The sequence below is a fragment of the Henningerozyma blattae genome, chromosome 2 (genome assembly GCF_000315915.1).
Source record: "Henningerozyma blattae CBS 6284 chromosome 2, complete genome".
NCBI lineage: Eukaryota > Fungi > Ascomycota > Saccharomycetes > Saccharomycetales > Saccharomycetaceae > Henningerozyma > Henningerozyma blattae.
This window is the reverse complement of record NC_020186.1, coordinates 1723938-1741248: the sequence shown is the minus strand read 5'-3', so window position 1 is coordinate 1741248 and position 17311 is coordinate 1723938. Positions and strand designations below refer to the sequence as shown.

The 17311-nt window shown below is 31.0% G+C and overlaps 5 protein-coding genes across 5 annotated transcripts; 2 read left to right on the top strand and 3 right to left on the bottom strand.

Annotated features, from left to right (window-relative positions):
- Nucleotides 1–133: 133 nt before the first annotated feature.
- Nucleotides 134–1303, bottom strand: TBLA0B07310 (uncharacterized protein; the record flags this gene model as incomplete). The annotated part of the gene is made up of 1 exon (XM_004179020.1): nt 134–1303. The coding sequence occupies one exon, from the start codon at nt 1301–1303 to the stop codon at nt 134–136; it is 1170 nt and encodes a 389-aa protein (XP_004179068.1).
- Nucleotides 1304–2736: 1433 nt separating this feature from the next.
- QRI1 (UDP-N-acetylglucosamine diphosphorylase) lies at nt 2737–4179 on the top strand (the record flags this gene model as incomplete). The annotated part of the gene is made up of 1 exon (XM_004179019.1): nt 2737–4179. One exon carries the CDS (start codon nt 2737–2739, stop codon nt 4177–4179), a length of 1443 nt encoding a protein of 480 aa, XP_004179067.1.
- Nucleotides 4180–4334: 155 nt separating this feature from the next.
- INP2 (Inp2p) lies at nt 4335–6548 on the bottom strand (the record flags this gene model as incomplete). The annotated part of the gene is made up of 1 exon (XM_004179018.1): nt 4335–6548. One exon carries the CDS (start codon nt 6546–6548, stop codon nt 4335–4337), a length of 2214 nt encoding a protein of 737 aa, XP_004179066.1.
- Nucleotides 6549–9597: 3049 nt separating this feature from the next.
- Nucleotides 9598–10710, top strand: TBLA0B07280 (uncharacterized protein; the record flags this gene model as incomplete). Its single annotated transcript, XM_004179017.1, has 1 exon — nt 9598–10710. The coding sequence occupies one exon, from the start codon at nt 9598–9600 to the stop codon at nt 10708–10710; it is 1113 nt and encodes a 370-aa protein (XP_004179065.1).
- Nucleotides 10711–12711: 2001 nt separating this feature from the next.
- Nucleotides 12712–16845, bottom strand: MSS11 (Mss11p; the record flags this gene model as incomplete). The annotated part of the gene is made up of 1 exon (XM_004179016.1): nt 12712–16845. The coding sequence occupies one exon, from the start codon at nt 16843–16845 to the stop codon at nt 12712–12714; it is 4134 nt and encodes a 1377-aa protein (XP_004179064.1).
- Nucleotides 16846–17311: the final 466 nt, after the last annotated feature.

The window sequence follows — 17311 nt, the reverse complement described above, 5'->3', positions numbered from 1 at the left end:
GGTATGTGTATATAGGGCCTAAGCATTTATAATGGTAAATAAATTTTGCTAGGAAGGTATAAATAAATAAAGAATGGGTATTAGGTTGTAGTATTTTTCTTTAATGAAATCTGTGGCGAATAGAATAATATGGTTAAATGAAAATTAATCTTACGAAACCAAACGCAAAGATGAATGCAATAATTTTTCTTCTCTTTCTTTTAATAGTGAAATTATTTGAATGAGGGATTGGTAATGACTTTGAAAACGTATTTTGAATTGTTTCATAATATGTTGCAAATGATGAAGAAAAATCCAATGGCTTTATTAATGTATTATGGATTTTATTATAAGACCTTTTAAAGACATTGGATTGAATAGTTGAGGTGTCTAGTATTAAACCAATAATTTCATTTGAATTTATAATGGAACCTTTTTGAATTATATTTTCATCTTTCAAATAACTCTTTTGTGAATAAGACGACGATGTTGAAGATGAGCTTGAAGAATTCACAAACAAATAACCTGAACGCTTGTGATAGTGTAGATGATAATTAATATTTGCCAGGCCCGTGTTTGTTCTTAATAGATTGACGAATTTGTCATTTGTAAATTTATTTGTAAAAGTATTGTCGCTTAATTGAATATTAGCAGTAGAATTTGTTTCATTGGAATATAATAATAAAATATCGGTTGGGACAATATCATTTTTTTTCAAATAGATGAAATCACCAATTTGTAAGTTATTTAACGAAGTATTAGTCAAGATAACATTATGTTTTTCTTTTAAATCAGTTAAATCTAAAGTAGTTTGAAATGCAGAGTACTCTTGAGAAATTACCTCTTTTTGTAAAGGTCTCTTTTTGAACACTGGGAAAAATGGTTCTTCATTGTTTAATTCTTTCTTCGAATAGCATTGGTGTTGGAAAACAATCAATAATAAAAGTGTCACTAAAGGTATAATGACCCAAATAAATGGTATAAGGAAAAATAGCATAAAAAGTGATAAGAAACTCAATGCATATAATTTATTTTGATTATGAGCCACGGCTGGACTTTCCATGGGTAACCTGATATTGATGTATCTATAGTTATCTTTGGGATCAAAAATAGAAAAATCCAATAGCCCCTTGATAAGAAAACTAGTATTATTTGCTAACGATAAGCATTGAAATACCAAATTATTAGCCATTTCGGTATCCAAATCCTCCTCCTCAGCATCACGAGCAATTTCTTGTATCTTGTGATGCAACTGTCTATTTAACAATTGAGTTCTAAGAGAGTCGGCCCTTTCACGTCTTAACTCACCTCTGTGTCTTTGCATTGGTGTTAGTTCTGCTGGTCCTGTTTGTGGTAATTAAATGTGTTTCAGTTGTGTCAAAATTTCTCCGCTATACGCTCCTTACCCTAGGTTCCTTGTTTATATATCCCCTGTTAGTTACAAATGATATGCGTATGCTGGTATACTCGAGTATTTTTTTATTTATTTATTAATATCGTTATTATTATTATTATTATTATTATTATTATTATTATTATTATTATTATTATTATTATTATTATTATTATTATTCGTTTTTTTTATTTTTTTTTATTTTTTTTCTAAGAACCAGCATACTATATCTGAAGTCCAATCCTATTCAATTGACTTCTGCTCCAAGACTCTCATTTTGCAGCCGCCCACCTCTATCTTCCCCGACAAGTTCTGTGTCACTGAAACCGATGTTTACTAACAGCTGGTTATTGTTTGCTTGGTTATTATTGTTGACGACTAGTTTGGTTGTTTGTTTTCAGTTTTCCGTTTCCTCATTGTTGATGTTTCTTCAAATTTTCCACTTTTCGCAGCTTTTCCACATGGATTAGAAAATAAAATCAATAATATCAATCAAACAATTGCCTATCATATTAAGAATAGGGGTTTCACGGGGTTCGAAGGGGAAGCATATATAATGGCCAGCTATTTCAGTTGAAGGGGTACTAGTCGATGAAAGAAGGCAATTTAGGGACATACCGAAATGGTTTGCTTATTAGGTGTGGTAACAACGAGAAACAAGGTGCATATGAAGGTACACTTGACAGTGACATAGTTACATATTCATATTTGTCATTGAAAAGTTGTTAAAAAGCGATCAGCGCTTATTATTGATTGGCATGCTATGAAAGTCCAAAAGACTTAAGAATTGAATAATTCATTGAATAAATATATTTTCTTGAGAAAAGGCTTGTCTGTGATACAGAAGAGATAGCGGCTCGTAAAAAAAGTCCTAGTGATATTCCTGTATTTTAATTCACTTCTCATTCAAAGGAAAGAAATTAATGTTCTTAAAATGACTGTTGTCAGTAACATTCTTTTTTTTATATAATGGTTTCGCAATCGTAACTTGATCATGAGGCTAGGCAGGGCTTCGTGAATCCATTTGAGATTATTTCATCTACTTCTAGACACTTATTAGTTTATCTATACATATACTTTAAGCTAACTAATACTGTAAAAATAATGCATTAGATCATCCTTTTATTTAATAATGTCTCCATGTAAATCATCGTTTATCAAATTTATCAAACTGTTTCTGGAATTCTATTTCCGAGCCGAGAATATTCTAGCTCAGACTGGTCGCGTTTTGGCGTTAGCGATGTAACAGGTTTTATCACTTAATTATATAAACTAGAAAAAAAAAAGAAAAAAAAATATTTATTTGAAATGATTGGATTTTTTTTTTTGGAGTAGTCATTATACACTAAGAACAAACAACTAAAATGACCAAGGAACAAATCACTATCGAGTTGTTCCAAGAACTCAATCAAACAAACATTATCGATCATTTACGTTCTTTAAATGATGAAAAAAAATCACAATTTTTGGCTAATTTAAACCAATTAAATGAAAGAATTTCATTAAAAAAGTTATTAAAGGATTCCAAAGAGTCTCTTAATCAGTTGAATATCAATAAGATAACGCCTTCAACTTCGGTGATTGACTCTTTACCATCTACTTCTTATCAATCTATTATTGATAATAAACAATTACAAGACGCTTATTATGAAATTGGTATTGATTCCATCAAGAAAGGTGAAGTTGCTGTCATTTTAATGGCTGGTGGTCAAGGCACAAGATTAGGCTCTTCGAATCCAAAAGGTTGTTTTGATATTGGCCTACCCTCTCATAAATCATTATTCCAAATTCAAGCTGAAAGATTGATTTCTTTACAAAATTTGGCTAATTCAGATATACCGATTCATTGGTATATCATGACTTCTCCATTAACATCAGAACCCACTCAAAGTTTCTTTGAAAAAAATAACTTCTTTGGTCTTTCCAAGGATCAAATCACTTTCTTCAATCAAGGCACTTTACCTGCATTGGACCCTAAAGGTGAACAATTCTTAATTGGCTCACCAACTACTCTTGTAGAATCTCCAGATGGTAATGGTGGTTTATATCGTGCCTTAAGAGATAACCATTTAATTGAAGATTTTGTTAACCGTGGTATTAAACATATACATATGTACTGTGTTGATAACATTTTAACAAAATTGGCAGATCCAGTATTTATTGGGTTTGCAATCAAAAATAATTATCAGTTAGCTACTAAGTCAGTTAGAAAGAGATCTCCTCATGAATCAGTTGGTGTTATTGCTACTCGTGATAGTAAACCTTGTGTTATTGAATATTCAGAAATTTCAAATCAATTGGCTGAATCAATCGATAAAGAAACAGGTCTCCTAAAATTAAGAGCTGCTAATATTGTCAATCATTATTATTCAGTTGATTTATTAAAATCACATGTTGATAATTGGTGCAATAATTTAACTTATCATATTGCTAATAAAAAAATACCAATTTATGATTCAAAGACTGATTCGATTATCAAATTCGAAACTCCAAATGGTATTAAATTAGAACAATTCATTTTTGATATTTTCCCATTGATTCCTATTGAAAAATTTGGTTGTTTAGAAGTGGACAGAAATGAAGAATTCTCACCTTTGAAAAATGCATCTGGTACCCAAAATGATAATCCAGAAACAAGTCGTCTAGCTTATTTAAGATTGACAACTAATTGGTTAAAAGACGCAGGTGCCATTATTAAAGATGATGATATTCTTGTTGAAGTTTCAAGTAAACTTTCATATCATGGTGAAAATTTATCAAAATATAATGGTCATATTTTTGATAAAGAATCATTAATTGAAAATTAATTCAAAATTAAATGAAAAAAAAATTTGTAATGATAAATAAAAATAACTTTAATTTTAATACACTCTAATATAATTTCCTAAATAATCATTATTTTTATTATATAGAACCACTTCTCTTCGTATAGTTGTATATGTTCTTTTAACAGTGCTTTTAATTATTGAAATATACTAAATACTTGATTTAATTTATCTTTTAATTCATTCTCACTAAATTCTCGTATATCATCAGCTATTGTTACTGTTTTTTTGCTATTTATATCTCCGATAACATTTGCATTAGTAAATACATTATTTGAAAAAATTGATTGTTGTTCTTTATTATGTGGTTCCTCCAATAGAATTGGTTTTTCCAATGGAATAGGTTGTTGTCTCTGTCTTTTTGGTATTTGACTTATAAATGATTTATCAGATGAAAATTCAGATGGCTTCTTTAGTGCTGATAAAGAAAAATGTCTCCGATTATTTTTATTTGATTTGATATATTTCTCACCTTTAGCTATGATATAATGATCATAACTTTCTTCAACATCATCTCTTTCTGTCCATAGTTTTAATAAATTTATCATAGTTCCTTTTATATATTCCTTAGTCTCTAATCGATTCAAATTAATATACTCCTTATCATAATGTTTAATATTATCAAAGTTGTTCGAATCAAATGGTTGATTTTTTTTCATTAAATATTTCTCAATCATTTGTAATTTTTGTATTGAATTAGTAATTTTCTCATTATAACGAAAAATTTCATAATTGGCATATATATTAGTATATTCATTCTTAGTAATATTATGGTTTTGCTTAGGATACGAGCTTATTGAAGGATATAATGATTTATTATTCATTTCTCTCAAAATTAATTTCTTGGAAGTATTTAAAGTTTCAGTAATATGACTTAAATTTTTATTAAACTGCTTCAAAATATCATTTGTTTCTTTAAACCTAGTTATGATATTTTTAAACGACTTTTCGAAATTACCTTCTTTATTAGAAATTTCATTTGATGTAACCTCATCCTCGGTTTTATTATTAAATAGATTAAATAAAACTGAGGAAGTAATGTTTGTTTGAGAATAATGAGGATAAACAATGTCACATACACTTAATAAGCAACAAAAAAATAATTTCCTTGCATCTAAAAATCTTTTGATTTTATATTCAAGTTTATTAATTGAATAATTTGAATAATTAATATATTCAATTATATTTAAATTAAAAATATCAAAATGATTTTCAATTGATGATAAAATTGTATTATTCTTCAATATATATTGCTGAATAAACAGTTTATTAATATGATCTAGTTGGAAAAACATTTGATCCAAATTTGACGATAATAGTTCATTCAGTAGTGGATGTGGATCATAATCAAAATGATTATTTTGTTTGTTCAATACATCTGTTAAAGGTTTATAGACTGTAAATTCTTTGTATCTGATAAACAAGAAATGAATTGAGTTTTCAAAATTATTAAATTTTTCAATAATTTCATTCAAATTTTTCTCTAAATTTAAAATATAATAATATAAGAAAAATAATTCTTGTTTGAAAGTAATATACAGTAAAATAAGGATAGCCAGTACTATTCGTCTTGAAGCGTGTTTCTTTGAAATTGATAAACGTCTCAATAGATAATAACATGAAAGAATGGACTCCCGGTATCTTATCGACTTAAAAATACAGATGTTGTTTCTCTGATTAAAATATAGCCGGCCATATATAGTGGGGTAAGATTTCTTCGTACTAACTACGAAATTTGTAGAAGATGTTTTCTTTTTTAATAATATTTGGCGATGTTTAAGGTTAGTAGATGATAGAAGATCGGAGGTTATAATTTTATATTTGAATTGCTCTAGATAATTCTCACAATTTTCATACGGTATTTGATCAAATATTTTAGAAATAATAGTACTCAAGCTATTATTTTCCATAGTATCACTATCGTTGTCATAAATATCCTCCTCATAACCAGAAGAAACATCTAATACAGCTTCAAAAGACGAATCTAACGGAGTTAAATTGTCTGATATGTTGTTATCAGGTATAATTTCTTCTTTTATTTCTCTATGAGATGTTATCCGATAAACATCAGAGCTTTCTTTAGTAAAATGATCAGTATTAGTGTAAATCTCACTTTGCGAATCAGAACTTGTATCAGAAATCAAAGGCGGTTTCCAAGAGCTACCAATTGAAGTATTGCTAAATAGATGATCCGGTAAGGATGCAATTCTAAAAGTACGTTTGGAAAGAACTATATCCTTAATTTCTAATTGTTCATTATTGTTTCTGGTGGAAATTAAATTAGATTTATCAATAATGGTTGGATTCGTTTTATTCTTATTTTGCCAATGAGGTTTGATCCATTCTTTCATTGGAATCTTAGTTACACATTGGATCTAAAATTCTTAACCCAATTCTAAAAGTATATAATTCTTGCTCAAATAAGTGTAAGAATTTTAGTACTAAGAATTAAAATTTGTATTTACTTAATTGAAGTTCTGTGTATAGTTTACGGTGTATTAATAGTGAAGTGCATGTTGATCTTTATATCTTACCTTTGTTTTGTTTTTATATCGTACAGATTGGCATTTCACGCGGAATTTAATTCGTTCTCGATCTCCGAGTTTAGTTATTATCTGTAGAGAATTTAAAAAAGTGGATTGATAATCAAAACACATCTTAAATATCTTTGCAGTTAACTCTCATTAGATTCTGTTAGGATTGTAAGTCTAAACATGCTTATATATATATATATCCCACTGATAGCTATTCTTTACTTATGGCGGGATCAATAATTGAGTTGTTAGTGCGCTAATATATAAATTCTTAAAAAAATAGAAAAATAATATTTAGATCTGATATTTAAGCTAAAATATCTCACATTTTGCTTGTGAATTATCAAATTTGAATGTCATTTCAGGAATTATGATGTGATACGAGAATATCTCCCACTTCTTGAATAATACATAATCTACTAGACACATTTCCTCTATAAGAAAATCTATATTGTTAGTGATTGTAAAGTGTCTTTAGGGTTGAAACGGCATTTTTAGAACAAAACTGGGATACTTTATCTATGGCCAATAAAGTACTTCATTTTAAGAATCGTATGTCTTCTACAAAACTGCCAATAATATATTGTGGTCTTTCCTCTATCCTTATTTCAAAATTAAAAAAGTTTTAACCTCTCTGCATTTACAAAAAGTTGAGTTTTTATTTTTTTTTTACCTTTATATGTTTTTAATTTAGAGGAGAAGCATTAAGACTTCTTCTGTTGCTTCTTATAGTTTTCCACTAATGTCTACTACAGTCCACTGATAATGTATATTGCTAAATTGAATAAAGATGCGATATACTTTTGAATATTATGGTATTCTTTAAGCGGTATAGACAAGAATATTTGAGAATAAATCAAGTGAAAATTTCATATTACCAACATACAAAGGAGGGTCATGTTTGACTTCGCACAAATTTTAGTAGGTTATACGTAGAAAGGGAACAAACCCCATAGAAACATTACTCCTCAAAATGTAATATTTATAAATATTTTCTTAAAGTAGTATTTGAATTGGTAATTTTGTATAGTATTTCCAGGTTATTTATTATCTTTCATAAGCTTAAATTTTCCCCCTAGACAAATTCCATGTTTAAAATTACAATTAAAGTTATGCATCCAAAAGATAATGAAACGATGAGATAGTTTAGAATAAATATTTCAGGCCAAAGTACGTTAGATATATTGAACTGGATATCAGTGATTCATAGTATTTTCCCTACGGGTATCATATACTTATGTCTATATATCCTTCTTTTCTTAACCTTTGGCATGTCTTAGCCGACCTATTCAAGATTTTTTTAAGCATTGATTTTTACGGTATTAAGGTTCCATAGGTAAAAATGCGTAGGAATCTTGATCCTCCATTGTCATAGTAACACACTTATGTAAGGTGTTGTTGGTCATTCAATTTCAATTATCATCTGAAAAACTTAAGCTTGTGTCTCTTTATAGGAATAGCCAAGCAATCACTGTAAATTGTTACTCCGAAACCTGAAATAATATGGTTGCAAATCTATTAATAGAAGATGAAGTTTGCAAGTTTGCCTCTAATAGTTTATATGCCTTCTATTGTCCTTGAATCGGCCAATGAATTAACAAGATAATGCTTTTACTAAGTCAAATTTTACCTTTAAAATCTTCATCATCTGGGCACCCAATCAGAATCAACAACTTCCGATAAGTTATTAAGACTTCTCGAGACATTGATTTGAGATATGTCCCCTATTTTAGAGGTTTTTTAGGCCAATTAATGGAATTGGTCTACTATTACAGTTCTGAGAATAAATAAAACGAACCCGCCGTTGCAACATATCATTAAATATATTTTTGGTATACCGGAATGTATTTATGAATTAAGGTGTAAATTCAGGAAAAAATACCAAAACTGAAATCATATCAAGCTACTCGACCCTATATTCGGTTTAAGAGTTTGACTTTAAATGTTTTTATGTTGTTATTTAACTAGTATTGCAATATTAACGGACATAACAGAAACGGTTTGACTTCCAGAAAGGGTTAAATATGAAATTTTTTTTTATTTTTATGTGAAAACCAAATTATTTAGGCTCACCATCATTGAAAACAATAATAAATGTCTGTAAGAATTTGCAGCAGTCTATTATTTATTTATTTATTTATTTTGATGGTGATAGGCAAGATCATTTTTGTTGTCTTTTTCCCTAATTAAGGGCTCAGCAAAACATTAAATTCCAGTTCAGATAACTATTATAAATCAGCAATCCTGTCTTCTTCTTATTAGCCTACCATTATTCCGCATGTTTTGATTTGGTTACATTGTTTATATCATCTCGTTGATTTTTGATTGAGATTTTATTATGAGATATTTTAATTATTCTAGTTTCCAATAAATCTTCAACCGTTAAATTTCCAAATTTCACTTTTTCCAATCACATATGTTATTAGAACCATTTGTATAGTAATGGCTATTGCAAATATGGGCAATAATGAGGATAGCATCAATTATCTATCAGTTTTGGGTAATGTAATTATTAACCTCTTACAAAAACCAGTAAGGTGGATCAAGCTGAGTAGTAATATTAAGTTAACTACCCTTCATTTGAATCACTTTTAACTTTAATTAATTACATTTTGATTATGATTACAAATGTATTTCAAATAGACCAAGTATGCTGAATAGATATTTTATACTGTATAAAAAACCTTATATAAATATCTGGATGTTTTCTTTTAAAATATTTGAAGCGGATCATGTATTCTTCAATTGGAGTCCTTATTTGAAATATTTGGTAAACTTTTGTTAAAATATAATCAAAAGTCAAGTGTTCATCTAAAACTAAGTTTAGATAAAAAACACTTTTTATTTTTGACTTTGTTCTTTGGAAATGCAAATTAAAAAAACTCTAACTGTTTCAGCCTTAGTAGGAACTTCAATGGCGGCTGTAGCTCCTAGTCAGCCATGGACTACTTTAACACCTTCTGGTACATATTCTGGAGGAGTTAAAAATTACTCTTCTAGCTTTGGAATATCTGTTGTTCCTATCGCTACATCATTAGGTGTGAATCAAAAGAATGTTGTAACTCAAATTTCTGATGGCCAAGTTCAAGCTACTACCAAAGCTAGTTCAAAGCCAGTTATGACTACTGCTGTTGTATCTCAAATTTCTGATGGCCAAATACAAGTCACAGGTAAACCCTCTGCAGCTGTAGTCTCTCAAATTTCTGATGGTCAACCACAGAATGGTGATAAAACTATTACGTTTACTAAGAAATCAACGACAGTAATTGCTGTTACTATGACTGGAAATCCTGTAACCAAGACTGTTAACGTTGTTACAACTCAACCTGTATCTCAAGTTGGCGACGGTCAAGTCCAAACTGGTGGTGCTAAAGCAACAGCTGGAGCCTTATCTCAAATTGGTGACGGCCAAGTCCAAGATTGTGGTGCTAAAGCAACAGCTGGTGCTGTATCTCAGATTGGCGACGGCCAAGTTCAAGCTGCTGCTAAAACCACTGCTTCTCCTGTTTTCCAAATTTCTGATGGCCAAATCAGAGCTACCCAACCAGCAGTTTCTCAAATTTCTGATGGACAAGTACAAGCTACTAAGACGGGAACCTCTAAACCTACCACAACAAATGCTGCTCAAAAGGCAGCTGCTACAGAATCAACGAGTCCAAATGATCCCGTTCGTGCAGTCGCATGTAATTCACCTGGTACTTTAGATATAGCATTAAAGAATGGTGTCTTAACAGATTCTAAAGGAAGAATAGGATCAATTGTTTCAAACAGGCAATTTCAATTTGATGGTCCACCACCACAATCAGGTGCAATATATGCTGCTGGTTGGTCTATTACACCACAAGGTAATTTGGCTTTAGGTAGCCAAGATGTTTTTTATCAATGTTTATCTGGTACTTTTTATAACTTGTACGATGAATCTATTGGGAAACAATGTCAGCCAGTTTACTTACAAGCAATTGATTTGGTAAATTGTTAAAATTACCCCTTACTACAACAATTACATTAATACCTAAATTTCTATTTTAAAATATTGAGCATTGTAAATAATTATATGCTGCTCAGCTACTACCAGAAAAGATACCCAATGTTGCACGTTAATATTTTTAGTTCTTATCCTACTTAAGTGTCCTCACTTGACAGTATACTGTTCACAATATATATTTTTCCTTAAATAGCTATATATAGCAAACGATTTAAATGTAATCGGATTAAGTTTTATCAATTTCCTTTTTGCTGCAGCGTTCTTATTTTAATTTGAGATATTTTGTTAAAACAAAAATGCTATTAAATTCATTGGGAGAGTATTGAAAATTATTGTATTCTGTAATATATATAAAGAAGCTAAATTAACATTTTAATAATTTTTTCTACACAAAAATGATTATTGACTGAATTATTAGTTAAACTAATCAAGCAAAATTCAGATTTCTAAATTACTTCATAATTATCATGTTCCTTATTCTATCTTGCATTCTAGGTGTTAATTTTGGCATAAGTTTCTATAGTAGCATTTATTAGGGAATAATACTTGGTTTTATTAGCATACTTCAGCTTACAAGCACTAATTAAAAGCAGTAACATTACTCGATTCTTAGTCTCATTATTTCAAGAATATTTTGAGTATATGATTAAATTTTGTTTCTAGAAAATAGAGCAACTTATAGATATTTATTTTTGTATCTCATTAGTTATAACACACAAAATCATCAAAAAAATTAGCTCAACAGCAACACAGAAATATGCATTAATTTAGCCTATTTATGCAGCGTATGTTCATCTTAAATACATTACTTATTATATATGTTTTTCTTAGTACGCTATTATTAAGTACGGATAAACAACTAATGTATTTAACACCTGAGTTGTTGATGGTTCAGGCGTCACTCTCTATAGATATGAAAGTACCCATAATTTAAAAGAAATCTCTAGCCAGTTTTACTACTAAGTAGTTCACAAATATGATCGTTAAAAATGCGTACCGCTTGAGAGACAGGTCCAGTAGTTATGGAGGCACTAAGCAAACATATTAAAGTTAGTCATAGAATAGCTAAATATCATATCTCGAATCCTTTGTGTAATAGTTAACGTACATTTTATATAGTTATAAATTCATTGATGTGTTATTATTATATTGTATTATTGTGATCTTATAACTGGGTGCTGTGCGGTGTTTCCTCTTTTTCGTATTGTACAAAATATATCCAGTTATCATTCTAGTAAATTCTCTTCTAAATCAAAATGTTCATTTTATATATTTGTTTTATATTCTTTACTTTCTTAAAAAGAGCATGGAGATATATTTTATTATCAGAAATAAGATAAAGCAGTTTCTCTACTTTAAATACTCCAAATATGGAGAGAGAAGTTCCAATACCTTAGATAGACTTAACGGTGGGAAATTTTTAGTATTAAACTTAAATTATAAATTATTAAGGCTGTATTAGAATACTACAATAATTCTGATTCTTGTTATTTAATAGTTCCAAATTTTCTTTATTAATTTCTTGCTTGTAATGATATGTACTTACTTTGTGATTTTGAACTCATACAAAAGTTAGTCATTGTCAGAAAACAAAGTTTGAATGCCAATGTTGTATACTTTTATGAATTAAATACGAACAGGTACTTGAAATTATTTGTAAGTAAATTAATTGAATAATTTATTCTAAGGTAGATAAATATAGATATACTTAAGAAAAATAGTAGTATGATCTGGTTCATTATATAATACAGAGGAAGAAATGAATAAAAATAAAGTTGTTTAACTATGATAAAAATGGAATAAAATGGAATAAAATGGAAAATATATTATACAATGTGATAATGCTATGCAAATTAGAAGTGAAAAGTAATTCAAAAACAATGGTTAAAAGTAATTTTATTGTTTAAAGATTAGTGTATAAATTGCAGGAAGTCTTTGTATTAGAATATTCGTTAAAATATATTATAATTAATGTATTAAAATATTAATAAACCTTCAATGTTTATTGATTAATTCATTAGAAAATTCATTTAAGTCGAATAATTCTTTATCGTTAAAATCAAAATGAGCCATATCACTTAAATCATTTGATTTATTGGTATCAGTATTAACATTGATGCTATTGATATTAGAATTGGATGGATTACTTCCTACTAAGGTATGACTATCATTTAGGGCTAGTGAAGAATTAAAATTATTTTGAGGACCATTACTAAAATTTAAGTCCAGCAGATCATTAGTATTTAAAGCATGTTGATTTATATTTAGAGAATCGTTATGAAGCATATTTTGCACCATATTTTGTTCTTGAGATTGAGATGTATTATGGACCATTTTAGGTGACTTGGAGGAAGTTTTAGGAGATTTTGTAGTCTTTGATCTTTTTCTTTTCTTCTTTTTAGAATCTTGGTCTTTTTTTGATGAGGTTTCCACTGTGTTTGAATGTTTTGAGTTATTTGTATCTTTATTCGTTTGAAAAGTACTGTTTAAAGAGGGATCGTTTTGGATAAAGTTATTGCTGTTCATAGCAGGTTGAGATGCAAGATTAACCTGGTATTGCTTGTTTGGCATAATATTCTTATTTGGGCTAATAGGAGTAATTCTATCTTGGATATTTGTGAGATTATTGTTGTTCGAGTTAGAATTATTATTCCGACTATTTTTATAGATAGAACTGGGCTTTTCCTTTTTATTATTAGGCTTAGCATTTCTATCCTGAGACGATTCCATGCTCTTTGTGTTTTTTGTCTTTCCTGATTGTCTAGATGAAGACTTGGTTGTTTTACTTTTCTTTTTGTTAATTCTACCGGTTGTAGAATTAGGTACTTGGGAATCCACAGGAGGCGGCCCACTATTAGGTTGAGTATGTGCCTGGTTAGCCATTTGATTTCGTAAACTCATTATTTGTTGAGGATTCAAATTGAAATTAGAATTATTGTTTGCAAGTAGAGCTTGCTGCTGTGGAGTCAGTATAGTTCCACCTTGCTGTGTTGGATTATTCATCATCATCATCATCATCATTGACATATATTGCTGAATATTTGAATCAGACATGTTGGGACTTGTTTCATAGTTGGCACTTGGTGTATTATTGTTCGAATTGTTCATAGTATTTGGGTTACAATTCGATGTTTGTAACAAGAACTGTTTATGAAATTCTTTCTGGGCTTGCGATTGATTGTATGGAGCATTTGTTTGTTGCAGTTGTTGTTGTTGTATATATCTCAGGATCTCTTGCTGTGGTTTATTCCATTGAAATTTATTTATATCATCCGGTAAAATGTTATTATTTAACCTTTGCATATGTGTAGATATATTATTTTGATTAAGCTGCATGCTGCGTTGTGCTTGAGATTGTTCTGGTGATTGTTGTTGGACTTGTTGCAGCCGATGAGCTTGTGATTGCGGTAGTGTTGGTGATGATGATTGTGTATGGATTTGAGTTGGCATTTGAGATTGACTTTGCATCTGAGACTGAGCTTGGGCTTGAACTTGTGGTTTAGCTTGAGATTTAGTATGCGTTTGTGCTTGGGCACGTGTTTGAGCTTGAGCTTGGGCCTGTGCATGGACTCGTAATTGTGCTTGAGCTTGGACTTGAGCTTGAGCCTGGGCTTGGGCTTGGGCTCGTAATTGAGCTTGGGCATGAGCATGGGCTTGAGCTTGGGCTTGTGCTTGGGCTTGTAATTGAGCTTGAGTATGTCCATGAGCTTGGGGTTGGGTATGTACCCTTGCTTGTGGTTGAGTATGTGTTGTAGCTCGAGATTGTGCTTGGGCCTGAGCTTTTGCCTGATCTTGTACTTGAGTTTGTACTTGCGCTTGGGCTCTTAATTGAGCTTGCGCTTGTGCTTGTGCTTGTGCTTGTGCTTGTGCTTGTGCTTGTGCTTTTGCCTGATCTTGTGCTTGGGCTTGGGCTTGTGCTTGTGCTTGTGCTTGTGCTTGGGCTTGGGCTTGGGCTTGGGCTTGGGCTTGGGTATGTGTCTGTGTTTGTGTTCGGATTTGTGCCTGACGATTTTGAGATGGTGATAGTGCCCGTTGAAGCTGCTGCTGATGAAGTTGTTGCTGTTGTAAAAAATCAGACTCGTTGTTAGAAGCAGTTTTATTGTTCAGCATAATTGGGGTACCCGCTTGGCTAGACAATGAGTATTGTTTATTCATATCTAATAGTTGTTGTTGTTGCTTCTGTTGTAAATTAATCATATTTGTAATTTCATTTGATACAAATTGAGCCGTTTTTTCATTATAAATCGGTTGAGAATGGCTATCGGTGTGATTTTTACTATTAGTACCATTTTTACCATTATTAGTCATATTTATTGTATTTGCATTATTAATAGAGTGACTTGAACGATTAGTATTAATTGAAGGAGATTGAGAATTGGGTCTATTTTGGCTGATAGATTGATTGGGTGTTTGATTTGTCGAATGTATAGAAAATCTGTTATTTGTGGATGAAGATATTAGGCCTTGTGAATTTAGTCTTTTAGAATTTGCGTTATTATTAGGCACACCTTGCTGCGATTGAGATTTTTGAACAAAATGTTGTGGTTGAGAATGTGGCTTGCCAGTATTATTGAGTGGTGATGGAGTCTTTTGAACATTTGTAGAGTTACTAGCATTATATTGATTCTCATATGGAGAATTCGTAGGATTTCTATTAATCTGATTAATACTCTTGTTATTAGTGCTCGAGATGGAAGTTGTAGATGAAGGCGTAGAAGCGTTATTGAGACTCTGTTTACGGTGCGAACTTTCATTGCTTGCAACTCTAGATAAATCTGTTGGATGAACGTTTTGATTACCAGATATAGTATAGCTATTGGAAGGTGTATTTCTATCATTGTTGTTATTAACATTTTGCTGGAGTGATTGTTTCTGGGTTTGTTGTTCTGCATGTTGCTGTTGTAGAAGTTGTTGTTGCTTTAATAACTGTTGCTGTGCCTGATTTTGTGCTCTTTTCTGAGCACGTTGTTGTTGAGCACGTTGTTTTGTTTGTTGTCGTTGTTGAGCCTGTGTTGGTTGCGGCACTCGTTGGCGTGATTGAGGTTGCGCTTGTTGTTGCAGAGCGTTTTTAGATTGTCTAGGTTGTCTAGTCTGTTGGAGACTTTGAGATTGTTGAGAGTTTTGGCTTTGCGTATTCTGACTTTGTTGTGATTGTGGAGTGGTTTGGACCTTTGAAAATTGTTGAGCACTAGGAGTTCTCTGTACCATTTGAGCTTTTAACACTTTTTGAGTTCTGTGAGTTCTATGAGATTTTTGAGTCTTTGAAGTTGGTTGCACTCCTGGAGCATTTTGTGATTGTTTCGATGATTGTTGCGTTTGTTGAATATTCTGGTTTTGAACTTGGGTATGTGGTGTTTGATGTTCGTGTTGCGTTCTTTGTGCTTGTTGTTGTGCTAAGTGTTGTTGTGCTAATAGTTGTTGCGCTTGTACCTGTGCTTGTGCTTGTGCATGAGCGTGTGCCTGTGCTTGTTGTGCTTGTGCTTGTGCTTGTTGTTGATAATATTGATGGTATAAAAATTGTTGTTGCTGTTGTTGTTGTCTCGACTGCGGTAGTATTGGAAATATTCTCTCCTGAAACATATTAATTTTTTTCATCGATGCACTTGGGTTTGAATAAACAAAATCATTTAATGAAGAAAAAAATTTCCACCATTCCAATAAGAAAGTTTCTGGAGAATTCATCAACATTTTAGTGGGTAGTAATTCATTTGCCTTTAGATTGATTCGATCTTTTATATCTTGTTTATTAGATCCATCAAAAGTGTCGTCATTGTAGTTCCCGTTTACATTTGCATTTGTCGATAGCGGGACATCCACCTCTTTGAGAAATTGTCTGGCTGTATTATAATGTTTATTTTCCAACAAGTAGTTATAAATATGGGCATATAGCAACTGTCTTGAATTTTTAGCCAGTGCATCAGAAACCACTACATTTGAATTAGAGTTTGAATTAGTATTAGGAAAAGGATTTGTACTATTAATATTATTCAATGGAGTAGATTTGGTATTCCTGGTAGGGTCCGATTCATCGCGTAGCCCCTTCGAAGGACTGCTGGCACGGTCAGTGATATTATTGCTAAAACTTAGAGGAGACTGATTGCCCTTGGTACGGCCTTGTTGATATCTCATAGGGTTGGATAGATTTCCGTCACCAGTGGACGGAGCTCTATTGTAGTTCATTCCGAGCTGATTGATATGAAAACCCTTGTTTCAATACCAAATATCGTCCAAGATCTGGAAGAATATTGAAGGGAGATTGTAACTGTTAGTCAATGGATAACTGTTTCCAATAAAATGATGAAAAAAAACTTTTCTGGATCGAAAAAGAAAAAAAAAAAGGACCTAATTACTAAACAGACTAATTATTACGTTAGACTATTAAAAACGAAGGTGCAGATGAAAGATCGGATATGGATTAGCCTCTAGTTTGATAAAGAGACCCTTATTTGAGCGACTGCTAGTCTTTAAAAGCTGGCTTTACGTCGGTCAAATTTGACGAAAATCGCTTGTTTCATCCAGGATCTTCTGGACCCTGTACCAAGAATTTAATTCAATGCCTCTGTCTTATTTATCTCGGTTCGTGCTTCTTTGTTTT